Source organism: Hyaena hyaena, unplaced genomic scaffold (genome assembly GCF_003009895.1).
Source record: "Hyaena hyaena isolate Hyena2069 unplaced genomic scaffold, ASM300989v1 scaffold_241, whole genome shotgun sequence".
Classification (NCBI taxonomy): Eukaryota; Metazoa; Chordata; class Mammalia; order Carnivora; family Hyaenidae; genus Hyaena; species Hyaena hyaena.
The window spans coordinates 335,258-355,990 of record NW_024080875.1 but is presented as its reverse complement, the minus strand read 5'-3'; the positions used below and the strand labels follow the sequence as shown (position 1 = coordinate 355,990).

General features: G+C 38.2%; 2 protein-coding genes across 6 annotated transcripts in view; one reads left to right on the top strand and one right to left on the bottom strand.

The window, feature by feature from the left end:
- The first annotated feature begins 5,349 nt into the window (after positions 1 to 5,349).
- Positions 5,350 to 12,525, top strand: SETD9 (SET domain containing 9). The gene is made up of 6 exons (XM_039244511.1): positions 5,350 to 5,481; positions 6,936 to 7,303; positions 8,729 to 8,852; positions 9,111 to 9,226; positions 9,941 to 10,046; positions 12,155 to 12,525. The coding sequence occupies exons 1-6, from the start codon at positions 5,384 to 5,386 to the stop codon at positions 12,240 to 12,242; spliced, it is 900 nt and encodes a 299-aa protein (XP_039100442.1). The 5' UTR covers positions 5,350 to 5,383; the 3' UTR covers positions 12,243 to 12,525.
- A 3,734-nt stretch (positions 12,526 to 16,259) lies between these two features.
- Positions 16,260 to 20,733, bottom strand: part of MIER3 (MIER family member 3) — a 188,134-nt gene continuing 183,660 nt past the window's right edge. For 4 of the 5 annotated variants that reach the window (XM_039244530.1, XM_039244531.1, XM_039244528.1 and 1 more), the window contains 3 exons: positions 20,566 to 20,693; positions 20,341 to 20,483; positions 16,260 to 20,244 (listed from right to left, as the gene is read on the bottom strand). In XM_039244530.1, the coding sequence (XP_039100461.1) occupies positions 19,787 to 20,244; positions 20,341 to 20,483; positions 20,566 to 20,693 (729 nt within the window). In that variant the 3' untranslated portion in view covers positions 16,260 to 19,786. The remainder of the gene's footprint in view (positions 20,245 to 20,340; positions 20,484 to 20,565; positions 20,694 to 20,733) is intronic. The other variant, XR_005530546.1, reaches the window with a different exon arrangement.

The window sequence follows — 20,733 nt, the reverse complement described above, 5'->3', positions numbered from 1 at the left end:
CTCCAGGCTCTCAGCTGGCAGTCAGCTCAAAGCCTGACACAGAGCTCGAACCCACGATCCATGAGATCATGACCTGAGCCGAAGCTGGAAGCTTAACCGACGGAGCCACCCAGGCACCCCAAACCTGGACCACTTTCTTATACCATACACAAAAATAAATTCAAAATGGATCAAATACTTAAATGTAAGACAGGAAACCATCAATATACTAGAGGAGAAAGCAGGTTAAAAACCTCTTTGACTATGGCCTCAGCAACTTCTTACTCAACACATCTCCAGAGGCAAGGGACACAAAAGCAAACATGAACTATTAGAATCTCATCAAAATAAAAACTTCTGCACAGCAAAGGAAACAATCAGCAAAACAAAAAGGCAACTGACTGAATGGGAGAAGACATTTGCAAATGACCTATCAGATAAAGGGTTAGTATCTAAAATCTATTAAGAACTTATCAAACTTAACACCCCCAAAAAACAAATACTCCAGTCAAGAAATGGGCAAAAGACATGAACAGACACTTCTCCAAAGAAGACATCCAGATGGCTGACAGACACATGAAAAAATGCTCAACACATCATCAGGGAAATACAAATCAAACCCACAATGAGATACCACCTCACACCTGTCAGAATGGCTAACATTAACAACTCAGGCAACAAGAGATATTGGCAAGGATGCTGAGAAAGAGGATCTCTTGTGCACTGCTGGTGGGAATGCAAACTGGTGCAGCCACTCTGGAAAACAGTATGGAAGTTCCTCAAAAAATTAAAAACAGAACTACCCTACCACCTAGCAATTGCACTACTGGGTACCTATCCAAAGGATACAAGTGTACTGTTTCAAAGGGGCACATACACCCCAGTGCTTACAGCAGCACTACTGACAATAGTATGGAAAGAGCCCAAATGTCCATTGATGGATAAATGGATAAATAAGATGTGATACACACACACACACACACACTAGTATTACTCAGCAATCAAAAAGAATGAAATCTTGCCATTTGTTAACTACGTGGATGGAACTGGAAGGTATTATGCTACGTGAAGTAAGTCAGAGAAAGCCAACCATTCATTCCTATATGGAACATAAGGTACAAAACAGATGAACCTAAGAGAAGGGAAGCAAAAATAATATAAAAACAGGGAGGGGGACAAAACAGAAGAGACTCTTAAATATAGAGGACAAACAGGGTTGCTGGAGGGGTTGTGGGAGGGGGTAGAGGCTAAATGGATTAGGGGCATTAAGGAATCTACTCCTCAAATCATTGTTGCACTGTATGCTAACTAACTTGGTTGTACTTTAAAACACTAAATAAATTATTTAAAAAAAGCCATATGTGACAAATCCAAAGATAACAATATTCAAAGGTAAAAAGCTGAAAGCTTCTCCTCTAAGATCAGGAATAAGACAAGGAGGCTTACTCTTGCCACTTTTTTTTTTTTAAGTATTAGAAGTCCTAGGCAGAGCAATCAAACAAGAAATAAAAGGCAACCAAATTAGAAAATAAGTAAAAATATCACCATTTGCAGAAATGTGATTCTATACATATAAAACGTAAACACTACCACGAAAAATCTACTAGAATAAATGAACCCAGGCACACCTGGGTGGCTCAGCTGGTCAAGCATCCAACTTAGGCTCAGATCATGATCTCACAGTTTTTGAGTCTGAGCCCCGTGTTGGTCTCCACACTGACAGTGCAGAACCTGCTTAGGATTCTTGCGCACGCTCGCTCTCTCTCTCTGTCTCTGTCTCTCTCTCTCTTCTCCTCCCCCACTTGTGCATGTGTGCTTTCTCTCTCTCAAAATAATAAATTTTTTGTAAAAAAAGAATGAACCCAATAAAGTTTCAGAATAGAAAAATAATAAACATAAATCCATTGTATTTCTAAACACCAATAATGAAGTATGACAAAGAAAAATTAAGAAAGCAAGCCCATTTACAATTACATCAAAAAGCAAAAAATATCAAGAACTAAATTTAACCAGGAGATGAAAAGCCCATACACTGAAAATTATAAAATAATGAAGAAAAAAATTAAAGACAACACAAATAAATGAAAAGACATTCCATGCTCATGGATTGAAAGAATTAGTAATGTTAAAAGGTCCATTCAACCCAAAGAAGTCTACAGACAGTGTAATCCTTATCGAAACACCAATAACATTCCTCATAGAACTGAAACAACCCCAAAATTTTCTGAAACAAAATATGCCAAATAGCCAAACCAACCTTGAGAAAGAACAAAGCTGGAAGCATCATGTTCCCTGCTCTCGAACTATGCTATAAAGCTACGATAATCAGTCGGATGAGCAGCCAACTTCTGCTCAGGTCATGATCTCATGGTTTGTGAGTTTGAGCCAGGCATTGGGCTCTGTGCTAACAGCTCAGAGACTCATCTCCCTCTTTCTCTGCTACTCTCCTGCTCACGCTCTCTCTCTCTCAAAACTGCATAAACATTAAAAAAAAATTGTTTGGGGGGGGATGGGCATGGAACAGGGCACTTGTGGGGATGAGCACTGGGTGTTATATGGAAACCAACTTGACAATAAACTATTTGTAAAAAAAAAAAAAAAAAGAGCAACCTTTTGTAAAAAACAAAACAAAAAACAAAAACAAAAATTGTTTAAGCTATCATAAACAAAACAGTGTGATGTGGCACAAAACCAGACATATAGATCACCAGAATAGAGTCCAGAAAAACCCCTACACTTATGCAATTTTTTTTTACATTTTTTTTAATATTTATTTATTTCTGAGAGAGAGAGAGACAGCGTGAGCAGGGAAGGGTCAGAGAGAGAGGGAGACACAGAATATGAAACAGGCTCCAGGCCCTGAGCTGTCAGCACAGAGCCCGATGCAGGGCTCGAACCCAAGAACCGTGAGATCATGACCTGAGCCGAAGTCGGACACTTAACCGACTGGACCACCCAGGCACCCCTTATGCAGTCAATTTTCAACAAAGAAAATAAGAATATACAATGAGGAGGAGACAGACTCTTCAGTACTTTGGTCCTGGAGAAACTGGAGAGCTATGTGCAAAACAATTAAACTGGACCACTTTCTTAACACCACATAGAAAATTAAATCAAAATGGGTTAAATACTTAAATGTAAGACCAAAAACCATAAAACTCTTAGAAGAAAACATAGGCAGTAAGCTCCCGGACATCAGTGTTAGCAATATTTTTTTGGATCTGCATTCTCAGGCAAGGACACCAAGAATAAAAATAAATGGGACCACATCAAACTAAAAAACTTGTGCACGGTGAAGCAAAAACATCAACAAAATGAAAGGCAACCTACTAAATGGGAGAAAACATTTGCAACTAATAAAACAGGGTTAATGTCCAAAATATATCAAGAACTCAAACAACCAATTTAAAAAAAGTACAATTAAAAAGCAGGTAGAGAACCTCAATAGACATACTTCTCCAAAAACATACAGATGGCCAAAAGACACATGAAAAGTTACTCAACATTATTAATCTTCAGTAAATGCAAATGAAAACCACAATGATATCACCTCACACCTGTCAGAATGGCTAGTATCAAAAAGACAAGAAATAAAAAGTGTCAGCAAAGATGCAGAGAAAAGGGAAACCTTGTATTATTGCTGATAGGAATGCAAAATGGTGCAGCTGCGGAAAATAGTCTGGAGTTCCCCCCTAAAATTAAAAACAGAAATACCATACAATCCAACAATTCCATAGCTGGGAAGAAAACAAAAACACTAACTTGAAAAGATGTATGCATCCCATGTTCACTCCAACATTACTTACAATAGCCAAGATATGTAAACAACCTAAGTGCCCATCAATAGATGAAAGGATAAAGAATATGTGGTATAAATATACACAATGGAATATAACTCAGCCATAAAAAATGAAATCTTGCTATTTCAAAACTTGTAACAACTTTGTATGATGACGGATGGTAGCTAGACTTATGGAGATCACTTACTAATCTATATAAATGTTGAATCACTATGTACACCTGAAACTAATTTTGTATGACAACTGTACTTAAATTTTAAAAACGGAATTCATTATCAGAGAAAACTACAAGCCCAAATGGCTTCACTGGTAAATTCTATCTACATTCAAGGAAGGAATAACAGCATTCCTATACAAATTTTTGTTTATTTTTCAGAAGTAGAGGGAAAGAGAATGCTTCTCAACACATTTTATGAGGTCAGCATAAGCCTAACACCAAAACCTGAAAACAAACTACAAACAAGCCATGACACTGAAAATTTTAGAACACACTTCGAAATAAATGTGAGGCAACTAAAGCAAATAAAAACCTATAGGGTATGACCAATGTGTTACTCATAACTATCTAGCTATCTCAAAAATCCAAGCATGGTGTAACATTTGACAATGTGCCATTATAATTCATACACTAACAGAAGAACATAGGGAAATTATGGGATCACCTCAGAAAATAGCACAGAAAAGCATGTGATACTCATTAACTTAGAATTAAAACAAAAATTCTTTACAAACCACAACTAGAAATTTTTAAACTCATAAAGTATACTTACCAGAAAATTACAGTAAATAATAAACTTGATGTTAAAACCTCAGAAGGACTAATAAAGTGGAAATATACAAGCTAACATGGGAAAACTCCAAAATACATTTTTGACTAAAAGAAGTTGCGGATAGTTGTAGCTTTAAAACATTCACACATATTTCTATGATCTTCTGTAGGAATATACACAGGTATACAAGCACTAAGAAATAAGAGTGGTAAAAAACACATCAGATAACTTTTTTTATGTTTGTTTATTTTTTAGAGGGAGACGCAGAGTGCGAGCGGGGGAGGGGGAGAGGGAGAGATGGGGAGGGAGAGAGACAGACAGACAGACAGAATCTGAAGAAAGCTCCAGGCTCCAAGCCTGTCAGCACAGAGCCTTACCCCGCGCTTGAACCCACCAACGGTGAGATCATGACCTGAGCTGATGTCGGAGGCTTAACTCAGCCACCCATGCACCCCATAAATTATTATTAAACACATACTGATTTGAGAGATTCTTGTAGTTTGCATCCACTGACTCTAAGCGTGGTCTGAACTTGTCCCAAGTGGGCGGGTGTGTGTGCAAATACACGAGCAAATCGACAAGGAGAGTGGAATAGAGGGCTTCCCTCAGCTCTACGCACCCAGGATTCGGCCAGCTGTGGTCTATAAAGCTGAGGCACGGAGGCCACCGGCAACAGGATCCAAGGGAGTACCTCGGCCACCGCGCGCGGCACTGAAGGAGGAGACCGAAGAGGGGCGGGACGGCGTGGCCTCCGCTCCTCCCCGGGCCAGGGCGGGCCCCAGAATGCAACCCACCTCTCCCGGGCTGTCCCCGTCACAGCGCCGCGGGACAGCCATGCCGGGCCGCCTGCTGCGGGGCCTGTGGCAGCGATGGCGCCGTTACAAGTACCGCTTCGTTCCTTGGATCGCGCTGAACCTAAACCACAACCCGAGGTGAGAGGGAGAGCCGGCACACCAGGGACGCCTCTCAGCCCCAAGAAGCCGCCGGGGCCGCTGGACCCTAGGCGAGTGGGCCCGTAGTGGGCGGGGTCTCCGGCGGACGGCCCTTAAAGCGGCAGTCTCTGGGAGGCGGAGCCTCAGGCGGCCCAGGGGCCCGACGTGGGCGGGCCCGTAGTGGGTAGAACCTGAAGTGGGGCCGGGCCCGAAGTGGGCGGAGTCCGAAGACAGCTGGGATTCTAACGAGGGTGGGGAGTCCTAGGAGGGTGGGACTTGAGGCCTACTCTCCCAGAGTACCCCGCGCTTTCAGGTCTGCGAGGNCCCCCCCCCCCCCCCCACCTCCGTCCGCCAGGGCAGTGGCCGGTGTTCCCCTTTAGAGGTCTTCGCTGACGGGTGCTTCTGTCCTGGCAAAAAACAGAAACTTTTGAAAAAGAACAAAGTTCATACAGCGTGAGGGTGCATGGCCTTCTCTCCGCCAGGGCATAGTTAGAAGTTCCTCAGAAAAGACAAACCGAGGTTTATTTTCACAGCTCCGTAGTTTATCTGTTGAAAGCAGCCCGGCTTGGATGTGAGGATGACAGCTTGCACTAGCTGACGCAGAAAAACAAGCAGAATGTCAAAAAACGCTTCCGAGTGTTGGGTTTAGAATGGTGCATGCCTGAAGAAAGGAATCTACTTGAGTGGGTGGCGGTGGAGTCAGTGTTAATTCCGGTTCTAGTAAGTGGCGCGCTAGTGATCTGGAAGAAGCTCACTAATGCTCACTTAAATAGGCAAAACGAGCAATGTTGAAGGCTAGTTAATAACCAAAGAGCTTTTCCAAAGTTTCATACCGCGGAAACGTGAATTCAGGGCCGTGATTACTATAGTGTTGTTTAGCGGAAAAGACTTTTTGTCAAGAAGTAAAATTAATACCATTATGCAAGTAAAAATGATGCAGCCGTTAAAGAAGTAAGTACTCCCGGGAGAGAATGTGACAAAGTATATAATGTTAAATTTGTCTTTGAAATTACATGCCTATAAAAAGAGCCTTTGCAATATGAGGATCCTTATGTGATATTCCCTTAACTGCCATGGATGTAGGGGGAGGAAGATTTCTGTTTCAGCTGTGGCTCTCCCACTAAACAGCTTTCGGATCTTGGGCAAGTTCCCCAACATCAAGCCTCAGTTTCCCTGTCTGCAAAGATGAGATAATGAATGTAAGGACCCAACAGCTTTTGGTACAGATAGAACCTTTCACAGATAACTGGCTATTGCTAACTTGGGTAGGTGTTGCTGGGAGTTAGGTAACTATAACCATCCCCAAACAACTCTTTTCTGAACTTTTTAGTTTTATGCCCTTCACACACATGGGAACAATCGTCATTAAGCCCAGCAACTCAGAAGACCTGAAGGCATGAAGCCTGACTTTAATCACTTGAAGGATAGTGAATGGAAATTTTTCCTGTTTTCAGGACCCTCCGATATGTTCCAGAGGAATCCAAAGACAAAGTTATCTCAGATGAAGATGTCCTAGGAGCATTACTGAAAGTTTTCCAGGCTCTTTTCATTAATGATTTCAATAAGCAATCAGATATCTTGAGTATGCTTCCAGAAACTGTTGAATCAAAATATCATGATCTACTGTCAGTTCAACATCCAAGGGTGAAACTGCTTGAATACAGACATCAACAGCAAAATATCTTTAAACCAGAAGAAATTCTTTATAAGACAATGGGTTTCAGTGTTGTCCGAGCAACTAGCTCGTTGATTTCTGCTGGAAAAGGTGTCTTCGTTTCCAGAGGACTGGTACCAAAAGGCGCGGTTGTATCTATGTATCCTGGTAATGGCACAATTAGTGCTTTGCCGAGAGTTTCCTATTTATCAATTAATATAAGTTCAACAAAATATTCCTATAATCCTTTGAGTAAGGGGTTGAATTGGAAACTGAGACTTTTATACAATTGTAAATCCTGATTTGGAAAATAACTGTAAATTAGTTTATGTGTTAGCATCTTTGAGTATGTGTTTGGATAAAAGCACTTTTCTTTAAGGAAATTTCTGTAGTCAGTGGTTAAATCTAGAATATAGTATGCCTACTTTGATTAGATGAATTACTTAGAAAGCACTAGAGAATAAGTTAGTTGGCTTACATAATTGACAACTAAAGGTAAAAATAGTATGGATGAAAACAGGAATGACAGAATTTAAACCTGTAAATCAGTGAATAAAGACTTTCCTGTCATTTCTATGCTTTGAAAGTAAAGCAGCTTCTTTGCAAAAAGATCATTGACTAGAATGCTCAGTAGGGTATGTTATTTGTTAAACTAAGATTACATTATTTGTGAATGTTTAATTCAGACATATGTCTTCAAAATGTCATTCTACTCTTTTCTAATTTTACACCCCTAAGCAAAATAGTTGGTTTCCTCCTACACAACTAACCTAACTGTAAAGACTAAAGAGAACGAGCTGCTAACAAATTAATACTAAAGTAAATTTAATAGATGAGGATGCCTATAACATAGGAGGCACCCAGTGAATACTATTTTTCTCCTTTCTTCTATTGCTAGTGAAAGAAACAACCTGAATGTTATTTAATTGGTTATTAACAAAACAACCTGAATGTTATTGGTTATTAACAAAATAAATTTCTTAAAAAAAGACTTTTTTGAGAGAGAGAGAGGTGGGGCACAAGTCAGTGAGGAACAGAGAGAAAGAGAATTCCCTGGAGGGGCAAAGACAGAGAGACAGAGAGAAACGCGGCTCACCTGAAGCAGGGCTCAAGCTTACCTGAAGCGAAGCAGGTCTTGAGTTCACCGATGTGGGACTCAAACTCACAACCATGAGATCATGACCTGAGCAGAAGGTCTACGCTTACCACCGAGCCACCCATGCACCCAAAAGACTTTCTAATAGATGTCAAGTCACACTGTATTTTAAAAAGCAAAAACAAAACAAAAAGCCCCATAACTTTGTAAAGCTGAATCTCAAATGTGGTGTTCACATTTTAATTAATCAAAATAGTCACATTTTCTTTGGCTCTGTGAACAAGTTGATCCTCTGCTCCTTTTACTTTTGGGGATTCTTTAAAGGGAAAAAGTAGCCAAAGAGAATGTGATAATCTAGACTGGAGGTGAAATATTAGAAAAAAGTAGAGGAAGTAAACTATCTTCTTTCATGTTATGTTTATGTTCCCGAGAAAGGTTCTTACCATGACGTTAATAATTTTTACATGTTGCTATGTCCTTATCTTCTTTCATAATAGGTACAGTATATCAGAAGTATGAGCCAATCTTTTTCCAGTCTATTGGAAATCCATTTATTTTTAGATGCCTGGATGGTGTACTCATTGATGGAAATGACAAAGGAATATCAAAAGTCGTATACAGGTAAGTTAGTGCCCGTGTTCAAACATAATGATAGGACACAGAACCACAGCAAAATGGCCATGACCCTGGCCTTTTCACTTTAAATAAAAATCTATTTAGACAGCTGCTAAGTGGCAACTCAGTAGCCCTATTGACTAGACAAAACTTTTCTTTAAGAGAAATTGGACTTGTTCAGTTCTAGGGTTAATTTTGTACTTTTGTATTTTATTGTAAGACATAAAAGAACAATCCCTTAGCTAATGCTTTCACCTGTTTCAGATCCTGCAATGGGAGGGATCGACTTGGTCCTTTAAAAATGAGTGACAGTACATGGCTAACATCAGAAATTTGTAATCCACTCGCTGTAGGACAGTATGTCAACAATTGTTCAAATGGTAAGTTGGACTCATGGGTTTGTGAGACAAGATATAAATACAGCAGTAGTAATTTTCCTCCTTTGCCATATGACTGAGTGCCAGAAGCAGTTAAATTTAACATCTCAGCTATTCAAAGCCTGTGAGTAAACCATACTACTGAGAGAGATATCAAAGAATTTGGGAAAATAATTATTTACATTAATTGGAATTCTTTAATTTACTATTTTTCTTCTGGTTTTGCAGTAAATATAGGTAACTGGTAAATGCTCTTTTGATAATTATTATTTTACCACTTTTTAATAGTTAAACAAAGAGAGAGCATTAGTGATCATTTTGTCATGGCCTCAGTAGAAACTTGTAGCTTAAACTAGACTGGTATCCCCTTTCTGTTGCTACGTTTGTGAGTCATTTACCTTCTCTAGGGCTTGCCTTTCCCAAAAATATAAGTTTGATCTGGCTACATTAGCATAGGTTTTGGTGTTAGGGAGATATGAACTTGAAACCTGACTCTTCTACTTAACCTTCAACCTTTCTGAGCCTCTGCTTTCTAATCTTCAAAAAGTAGATAATAAAACATACATAATCTAGTAATGCCTGGAATCTAATAGTGATGATTAATTTGAGCATGTTCTAATAATTTAGAAAACGACACACCAAGTGTTATAATTTAGTTCTGTTTTCTATGACCTTTTCTAAAATGACTATTTCTAATAATTATATACTTGTTCCTAGACAGAGCAGCTAATGTCTGTTACCAGGAATTTAATGTGCCTGCAGTTTTCCCTATAGAACTAAAGCAGTATCTTCCAAACATTGCCTACAGCTGTGACAAACAAAGGTTAGTCTTCTCCTATCCCCTGTCTTCTGCTGTACTCAAAAAACATATATATTCCAAGGCACCTGGATGGCTCAGTCGGTTGAGCATCTGACTCTTGTTCTTGGCTCAGCTCATGATCTCACGGTTTGTGGGTTTGAGTCCCACATTGAGCTCTGCAGTAACAGTGTGGAGCCTCCTTGGGATTCTCTCTCTCTCACCCTCTCTTTCTCTGTCTCTCTCTCTCTGCCTCTCATGTGTGTCCTCTCAAAATAAGCACATAAACTTAAATACATATGTGTGTATATATATGTATATATTCCAAGAAAAAGCTATATAGAACTTGGAGTAATTTCTTTTAGGAAAAAAATGTAACTTAAGTTTTGATTTTCATCATACCTTAATGTGTTAATGTAGGCTTATTTGAACTTAGCTCATTCTGCTGCTTATTACCCATTTATCATTATTTACCCATTTTTATTCTCTGTAGTCCTCTACTTAAAACAATCTTCAAATACATTTTTATTTTAATCATTTTAAGGATTATGTTCTTCATCTCACTTAAGAATACCCAGTTGAAGAAAAAGGCCAAATTACACTATTCTTTCTTTTGCTCATTTCACTATTAGGTTTGGAAACTTAATACTGAAAAAAAGAGGAAATATCAGGTGTGCCTGGGTGGCTCAGTCAGTTAAGTGCCTGACTTTGGCTCAGGTCATAATTTCAGGGATTTGAATTCATGTTGGGCTCTGGGCTGACAGCTCAAAGCCTAGAACCTGCTTCTGATTCTGTCTCTCCCTCTCTTTGCCCCTCCCCTGCTCACTCTCTCTCTCTAAAAATAAATAACATAAAAAAAAGGAAATATTCAGAAGATACATATTTTTAAAAATTTTTTAATGTTTTTTATTTATTTCTGAGAGAGAGAGACAGCATGAGCAGGGGAGGGTCAGAGAGAGAGGGAGACTCAGAATCTGAAAGAGGCTCCATCCTCTGAGCTGTCAGCACATAGCCTGATGTGGGGCTCTGACCCACTAACTGTGACATCATGACCTGAGCCCAAGTGGCCACTTAACTGACACAGCCACCCAGGCGCCCCAAAAGATACATATTTTTAATGTAAGATTTCTGTTCAATAAGTCAAATGTCTGAAAGTATTCAAGTAACAATTTCTAAATGTAAGTAATTCTGTAGAGTTCTTTATTAGCAATGCTCTAGAAAGATATAATCTTTATGCCATGTCACTGAGCTGCCAATTTGCTAGCAAACTTCATTTTGTATGGGCCCCATTAAATTGTCCTTTTAAGATGGATGAGATTTAAAACTTAGACTGTTCTTTGGGGGCACCTGGGTGGCTCAAGTCAGTTGAGCGTCCAACTCTTAATTTCGGCTCAGGTCATAATCCCAGAGTCATGGGATCAAGCCCTTCATTGGGCTCCACACTGAGCATGGAGCCTGCTTAAGATTCTCCCTCACTCTCTCTCACTCTCCCTCCTCCCCTCCCACTTACACTGTCTCTAAAAACAAAACAAACTTTGACTCTTCTCTGTACTTGACACATACTCTGTCTCTATATGTGTGTATGTTTGTATATCTAACAATTTGGGTTTTTTTAGCTACATACTCTGGAGCATAATGTCATTACAGGAAAAGTTGACTGAGCAGAAACATTGAAGATTACTTATGTCTTACGGTGTCCATAAAAGTATTTTTTTAATTCCAATTAATTTTAAGTAATGTTTCCATCTTTGCAGAATACAAAGATACAAATTAATTTTAAAATGTTAAACTATAATAAATTTTATTTTAAAATGCTTTTTGTGATGCCAGGTGGGGGGCCTGAACATAAAAACAACATGTTCAGAAGTAGTAGTCAGGTGTATAAACTTACTGATTTGTGGTCTTTTTAAAAATGATGTGGAATAGACATAATGTACTTTAAAATAACTCCATCAATAAAAAATTAAAATAACTCCATCAGGGCTAAAAACTATTTCCTCATGGAAATCAAATAACTAAGACAAGAGTAAGGAATTTGAATAAAACTGTGCTATAACACCTGAATTGGTTGTATTAAAAATATGACCTTGGATTTGTTAATCCTTCTAACTTTTGTGTATTCTTTTTGTTTTCAGCCCTCTTCGATGTGTCATTCTTGTAGCACTCAGGGACATCAAACAAGGAGAAGAGCTTTTTTCAAACTACTATACAATTGTCAGCTAACTATGAATTAGAAATTAGGTTTTCTACTCAACTATTTATACTAAATGTTTTGTTGTTAATTTTATCTCTGAATTCCACCTATAGAGCAAATATTTTGATGCTTTATTGGAGTGGGAATCTTTGGTCTTTATTGATATTAATGTGTTTATATTAAAAGCTATTTGCTTCATTACAATTTCAAGTTTGTAATGCAGTTACAACTTTAATTGGTTTTCACCTAAATACACAGTAGCTGATTAAATTAAAACCTACTGCCTGAAATTAAAATTTTTCTTTTATTTTGTATTTGTGTGGTGGTTTATAAAATTTTAACCAAGTCATCACCAATTCTTGCACTGTTGATGTGTATAAACTTCTGTAAAAACTGTATTTTTATATTATAAACTAAAGCCAAAATTATGTTGTTGCCATGAGTTAATTGTGTGTGTGTGTGTGTGTGTGTGTGTGTGTGTGTGTAATTTAAGAATTGTTTTAGCTAGGTAAGGGAAAATTGGAACTTCTCTTGTTGAACATTCACACACACACAAATCTTAAAAGAGTGTTAAAGAGATTATTTTAGCGTGGAAATATAGTCAAAAGATAGTGGTGATGTGAGGAACACGTATTCCTCATTCTCTTTTTTTTATTTTGAGACAGAGAGAGAGGGAGAGAGTGTGTGTGCGCGCAAGCAGGGGAAGGGCAGAGAGAGAGGGAAAGAGAGAATACCAAGCAGGCTCTATTCTGTCAGCATGGAGTCCGGTACAGGGTTTGAACTCATGAACTGTGAGATCATGACCTGAGCTGAAACCAAGAGTCAGACACTTACCTGCCTAAGCCATTCACGTGCCTCTACCCATTGGAGGAAGAATGATTTTCTGAGGTTATCTTTGGAGGAGAAGTAGGCACCCATGGCCCAGACCCGTTTCCTTTTCTGTGGACTCTGCCAGCAGAGATAGTATCCTGGTTGTCTCTCTGCACAGCTAGTGAGAGTCTAATAGTTCAGAGATGGGAGTATGAATAAGCTGAACTGGCTACAACTCTGAAGCCACATTCTCCAGTTTCATTCATAATCCTTCCCTGATCTCCAACCTGACTCCCGCATCCAACTCTCAGTTTCAATCTTGGATGCAGAGCAGGGTATTATTATTGCATTCCTCAAATCCTAACATGGAACCTGTAAAACTAGACTCTAACCACCTTAACTGCTACATCAACAACTTTCTTCAGTTTACTGCAATTTCAGTAGCATCCTAATTGCCTTCTCTGTTTCCACTCCTGCCATCTTTACAGAATTGATCACCAAGAGAGGTTCTTGTAAATGTAACTCAGATCTTCATCCACCTCTGCCCAAAACCCTCTCATTACTCCTCATATAGTGGAATAAATGCTAAAGTCCTTCACATATAGGATATAGCCATTCACTACATCTGATCTCATCTGCTCATTCCACCCCAGGCACATCTGCCTCCTTCCCATTCCTTGAACCTCTTGGACACACACACACTTCAGGGCTTCTGCATGAGCTTTTTGTGCCTACAAAGGTCTTCCCCTGGAGAGCCACATGCTTCATATCCTCCACCACCTTGCCCAACTAGCGTACTGAAATTTACAACACCCAGGTGCCAGCCCTGAAACATCCCATTACACTTTCCTTCTTTTTCTCTATCAGATTTATTATGTATAGATAGTAAATGTACATTTGTGACAGGATCTGATTCTTTTTCTCAGCCTCCTTTGTCTTTTGCGTCAGCAAGATCCTGAAAACCAGGGAGAACTAATCTTATTTTTTGAAAGAAAAAAAAAAAAAAAAAGCCAATCTACTTGACCAAGAAGACCCTGTTATCCAGAACCTTATGTAAAATACAGAAATACTAACTCTTGTGGACATACTAGGTGGGCTGAAGGTTTTAGTAGTGAACTCTGACAATGTCAGTAACTTTTTAAAATTAGTGCAGGAAAAAAACATGTTATACACAAAGAGATCAAATATGGTAAAATGTCAGTTCAATCTGAGTTATTCTTTATATCATTCTTCCAACTTTTGCCTTTAAAAGTCTTTCTTTAAAAGCTAGGGGCAAAGTCACCATTATTTTAAGAGTAATTTAGGTCATCAAACATTTAGTGAATACCGACTAGGTGAAGGGTCCCGGGAGATTCACTCATAAAATGCTCATGGTGAGAGTATAAAGCTCACCTAGAATCATGACTTGGTCTCCACTGGAGGGGTGAAAATTATTTTAATGTAACAATGACACTTTAAAACAGAAAAACCAGGGGCGCCTGGGTGGCTTAGTCGGTTAAGCGTCCGACTTTCGCTTAGGTCATGATCTCGCGGTTCGTGGGTTCGGGCCCCGCGTCGGGCTCTGTGCTGACTGCCAGCTCAGAGCCTGGAGCCTGTTTCAGTCTGTGACTCCCTCTCTCTCTGACCCTCCCCTGCTGACGCTGTTTCTCTCTCTCTCACCTAGAAATAAAAACATTAAAAAAAAAAAAAATTTAAAACAGAAAAACCATGTTGTATTTTTCTTACTAAAATTCTTTTTAGATTTATAAATGACTGATTTCATTTCTGACATGCTTATGAGATGCTTTTGAGTTCTACACCAAAAAAAAAAAAACTTTGTAGCAGCGTCACCTTTACCTTTGTATAAGCATCTCATCAAATTTGAGTTACACAACAGCCTGTGTGTCTCTCTAAAGTAAATGTCAACTAATGTATTAAACATAGAAAAACATGAGCACTCCTCTAGAACCATGAATACAGTGCCCTAGTACACAGTTTTGTCAGAGAACCCACACAGACACAGAAACAGACTCTAAGGATTAGAGAACACCTACCTGGAGGGGAAATGATAAACACTGATTATGTTCCACCAGTGTACATAATGAAGTATGCAACTTACAGATGCTCTCAGGCCTTTGAGAAGTTAGAGAAGCAGCAAGCTCAAAGCCTATCATTGATGAAAATTATGGCCAAGAAGGATAAAGTCTACAAATCACGAGAGATTATTCTGCTCCCACAAGGCTCTCTTCCCTCCCCTAAAAGCCTCAAGTACTTTGTAGCTCTCACATGGTACTTGGCCACATGGCTGGCTGGATTGAAAACATTTGTGCTTAGTCTCCACCTGAAGGCACTAATGTGTATGTGTCCACCAGAGAGCTCTGAACATGAACGCTCTGTGGCGTCTGTGCACAAAGGAATGTGATTTTAGACAAGTAACCAGAGCAGAGGAGTCAAGAGTATTTGCTTTCATTTTATCCTCTTTGTGCCCTTGTACAAAATCTGGACCTTATGTGCTAGCTGATCACTGCATATTAAGAATGCACTAGGGGTGCATGGGTGGCTCAGTTGGTTGAGCATCAGACTCTTGATGTTGGCTCAGGTCATAATCTTGCAGTTCGTGGGATCCAGCCCCGCTTCTGGCTCTCTGCTGGCAGTGCAGAGCCTGCTTGGGATTCTCTCTCCTTCCCTGCCCTTCCCTCCCCTTCCTCCCCCTTCTATCTCAAAAAAAAAAAAAAAAAGAACTAGCTAAAGCTCTGCTCAGAAGAAATGAAATATGGAAACAAACTTGTGAAATTTGGCTAAGATGAGATCTTCAGCTTGGAAAAATGAAGGTTTAAGAAAGATATTTCTAGAGTCTACTAAACTATGTATACTATGGATAAAAAAGACGAGTTTACATAAATATATTCTGTCAAATAACAACAGAATAATAGACATCGTGTCTTCCTTCCTAAAAGACAGTAACCTAGAACACTGTTTGAAACATAACAGACATTCAACAAATATTTCCCGAATTAAAAGTACAATAAGCCAGCCTCACTTTGGGATGGCTGTTTTATCCTAGGTAGAATTTGTTATAGAAGATTTAAAGAAAACTTATTTTATCTACCATTTGTCACTTATCAAATATCTTATTTACCACCTCAAAAACCAACTGAACAGTGGTTAAATCTCTACCCATGTCCCATGAGTTATAGCTTAAGATTCATTAAATAAAAATCTAATTGTGGCAAATACTCACACGAACCAAGAAAAAAAAAGATTTCCAGATGTTTATTTCTGGAACTGTACACCAGGTATTAAAGTACAACAAATACAAAATAATGCTCAAAAAAATCAGTGTTTATGTACAAATATTAAAATCAATGCAACAATAGCAACTTCCTCTTGAACATCTGATACTAAAACTTGTTGTGATTGTCACTAATTAATCTCATACTCACAGGGTACTTATTTCAAACTGGGACAATTGGAATCACTGGTCATCTAAGAGGAATTTTAATATCTACCATATTTAACAATAAAACTAATAGCTTCCTCCTTTTAGTGAAAAAATTAAGAACTTTTTAAAAAACATAGTAATGTCAATATTTTTATAAATTATTTCAATTTCCATTTGTAGACAATGTGCTTTGAAACTCTGGGCAAACAATCTCCTTGGTGGTCAGGTTTATTCATTAGTTTACATTCAAAGTTGAAATATTCACTAGAGACTTTGGTTAAATTAAATAGGATCACTATGCTCTATTAGATCTGACGTTCTCAAATATTTATGACCCTCAATTTTAAAAATTAAAAGGAAACAATTGCACAATTCTTTGACCTAATTGTACACACTTTAGTATTGTTTAAACAGTATTCTACACCCTTCAAGTAAATTCAGCAGTTGACCATGACAAGAGGAAAACTAAACATTTAAAAAGCTCGCGTGGAAAAGATGACGTACGACTAACAAAAGTATTGCTATAATTACAGCACCAGTTACACTTCTAAATGAATCTGCTGTCCTCTTCAAATTCCCTGTACATAAAAGATACATCAGCCAACAATGCAACTGCTCACCATGGATTTTTGGTTTGTTCATAAGAAAATAATGCGGCAAAAGAAAACAAAAGAATTTATCACAGTTTGTTATAAGAATTGTGCTTCACACTTAATAAAGGCATTATTGTTTCTTCATAAAATTGTAAATCAGTTATTTTCATGCTCTCAAACGCAATTCTTCTAATAAACAGTAACAAATTCTCTGTTAAGATGCTTAACTGGAGAAAACAAAACCCAGTAAATCCAGCTTTTAAAAGAAAATTCAATAAATAGCTATTTTACATGGATAAAGTCATAGTGGTACAATTTATGAATGTCACATCAAGCATGCACAAAAATGGTATTATACATGGCAGAAGCAGTCAGAAAATATTGAATTAGATCTAAAAAGATATGAAGAATTTACATATATATACAAAATCTTGCAAATTATTGCCTCATTTTAACAAGGAATTAAAAGTAAACGTTACCAGCTAGTCAGCACTCTCTAAGAGGCTAAAATCAGATTGACTTTTAAAAATCTATTAAACTAGCTGGAATTTATTTTTCTCTCATATCATTTTCTGGATTTTGGTCAAAAATCTTTAAATAACTAAAGTGTCCATTCAACTTGCTGATAATCAAAACTTTAGATAAGAAACACTGTTTCCATCTTATATCAAGATCCCAGCAATGCATAGATAAACTGAATATGTTACTGCATCAGCTACTGAGAATGGGCATGTTCATTTAAGTGCAACTGGTATTAGCATTCAGTCATCTTTGTGTAAATTATTTTATACAAACCAGCCACTGTAAACCCAGAGTGAAAATTAAAGTTATAACAATGGAAGATTATGGCCAGTATCTTACTAAATTATAAAAGGTATACTGATTTTTAACAAAAGAAGTAAGGTTCAAAGTTTAGCACAACACCACAGCAATAAGAAGCTGATAATTTGGATAAAAATATCTGAAAGCAACATAGAGCCCAGGCTACCCATTATTTACTGTGTGCATACAGGAATGCTAGACTTTAGATGTATAAATTAAAGACTGATTTTAAGTTATTAATTTAACTACTTTTGTCCACTGTGCTAAACTAAATTTTATAGTAAATATGCTACTGCGTAAACACTTCAAAGCAATCTTCATTAAAATGCTGCAAACAAAAATAAGAATACACATCATCCAAAACTAAGGATGTCATTGCAGTTCACAGTTTGTATAATAAATACCCTCCCTTTCCATCACTACTAAGGTCACTACAACCTATCTATTCATCAGCACAACCTTGAAGCGATTTATACTTACAAATATCAGCAACGCAGCCAAACATTTAAGTTTTTTGCAAAGCAACACAACTAGCAGAAACTGAAAATTTCAATTAAGATGGTGCAAAAAAAAAAGCAAAATTCCACTGTAACTATAAAAGCAAAGCTTATTACATCCTAATACTGTATTACATATCATGTGAATTCACCTTTTAAACTTAAAGATGCATATCTATAGAGCAAAAATGGCCAAAGTTTTTGACAATGGCTTCTCATTCACAATGTCTGGAATAAAAATAAAACTGAGTTTGAGATGCATCTGAACATCTATCACTTTTTAAAACTTAAAGTGGTAAAGTACCATTCTATTTCAATAGACAGAAACTCACATTTTTCTTGCCAACTGTTCAAGCTAAACAAAAAAAGTTTAAATATACTTCAAGGTTCTACTGCATTAAGTGTAAAATCTAGAAGTCCCTCCAAAATATTAACACTTTGAACTGCAGTGCTACAAACAACTTAACAAGTGTCCCAAAATGTAAACCATTGAGTGGCAACATCCTAGGCTTTGTAGACTGTGTCCTGCAAGTCAGTTGCCTAAGGATAAACTAAATTATCAATGACCAGTATGATTTTTACAATTATAATCTTGACAATGGTGGACAAAACCCCATCTGAATACCACATCTTCAAAAGCCAAATTTTTAGCCAATCAATGAAGGTACACAGAACTCTTCGCACAGTAAAATGGCAGATTCTGTGTAAGGTAGCCCTGGTCTAGAATTTTGATACAGGATCCAAGCAAGCGTCTTCATAATTTGCACGCAGTTCCTCGTGCTGGCTTCCATAAAGATGGACTTGCTGTTTTGTAAACTGAAGTGCTCTAGTTGAATAACATGAGAGAAGTTTCCATTTAAAAAAATCCTTGCATGTTTGTGCAGTTTAAAGAAACCTACCCCTGCTTTTATTTAATTAAGAAAATAAAACCAAAAAATGCTACATTGAGCAGGGATTGGGATCGGTACCTGTAAACATTGTTATTCCACTGCATCCATTACGGCAAAAGGAATTTACACGAAAAGAAGCCACTCCATTCAGTTCAGAACATCTGTGCTGGTTTTGAGCCGGTGGCCTCTGTCTACAGGTTTTAAAAGTGGGAGTGAGGGCAGTGGGGAACAGAAAAGAATAGAAAAAGAAGGGAGTGGAGAAGAGGTACTGGGGGATGAGGAAGAGATAAGCAGAGCTTAAAGCTGCACCACAGAGTTCAGTCTTAGTTCCCAACTCTGCTGATCATAGTTCATTTCCACATTTATGGATTGAAAAATGAAAATACTCTTGATAAATCAAGATATAGTTCTATACATACTGACATCACTGATGTCATAGTGAAAAAGGTTCAAACTTCCAGTGAAAGACTAAGCAAACCTGATCCTTCCCTCAAGTTTACTGGTACTGCATACCCACTGTCTCTGGGCTCCTTACTCGTGTCACTCAGAGTGAAGGGCGGCATGCTGATGCAGAGCATGGGCACTGATGAAACCATTGGTCTCACTGGCAGACAGACTGCCAAAGTCAGCCACAGAGACGGCCATTTTGGCACTGGTGATGTGATGTGTGTGATTTTCAAAGTCCACACCCAAATTATTTACAGAAACCTCATTCATAAAGGATTCAGGAACAGCAATGCCCATTTTCAATCTCTTAGCTGGTCTTTCTGACTCTTCACTGCACATGTTCATGGGGTTTAGCTCCGAGTGATAAAATCCAGTCTCAAATAAATTAAAACAATCACTTTCCCCGTTGCTAGGCAGGGTGAGTAACTCTTCTGTTACGACAGGCACATGATTTACTTGTCCACGGGGTGTGTTGCCCAATGGAGGAAAGCTATCATCCAAACAATTAACATCCGTGGGGTTGCAGACGGTTGCTACACTGTTGGTCAAAGCTAAAAAGAAATGGGAAATGGTTTAAGTGGTCCTGTGTCATGAAACAAAGAGGACACAATTTTCCCCTGAAGAACACAAAAAGATGCTCATTTTACCTGTCAAGTCACTGGCAGTGAAAGAGTTGAGAATGTTCAGCTGTTGATCAGGAAGAGGCTCAGGTCGATTAGAAGTTAAGGCTGAAGAATTTACTGTCCCTCCCAGAGCTTCTGTTTCATCTACCAAACGATCCATATAGTCCCTGGAAAACATACCACAATAATTTCATGACTGCATATCATAGTTAAAACAAAAGTCTCTAAAATAAACCCCATGGTACTTACGTAACACCAGGGTGATGGTTATATCGTTTCTTTCCAAATCTTGTCTGTTGAGCAAAGTAATCATAACGTTCAGATTTCTTCCACATATAGTAGAATGCTACACATTCAGCAACTGTTCTAGTTCTCACCTAACAAAAAAAGGTTGAATTTTTCAGTAGAAACCAACAA

Bases quoted from the DNA above. Each gene is read 5' to 3' on its own strand.
- SETD9 (XM_039244511.1), top strand. From the start codon at position 5,384: ATGCCGGGCCGCCTGCTGCGGGGCCTGTGGCAGCGATGGCGCCGTTAC. The intron at 8,853-9,110 runs GTAAGTTAGTGC...CACCTGTTTCAG, and splicing joins ATATCAAAAGTCGTATACAG to ATCCTGCAATGGGAGGGATC. The intron at 9,227-9,940 runs GTAAGTTGGACT...ACTTGTTCCTAG, and splicing joins TGTCAACAATTGTTCAAATG to ACAGAGCAGCTAATGTCTGT.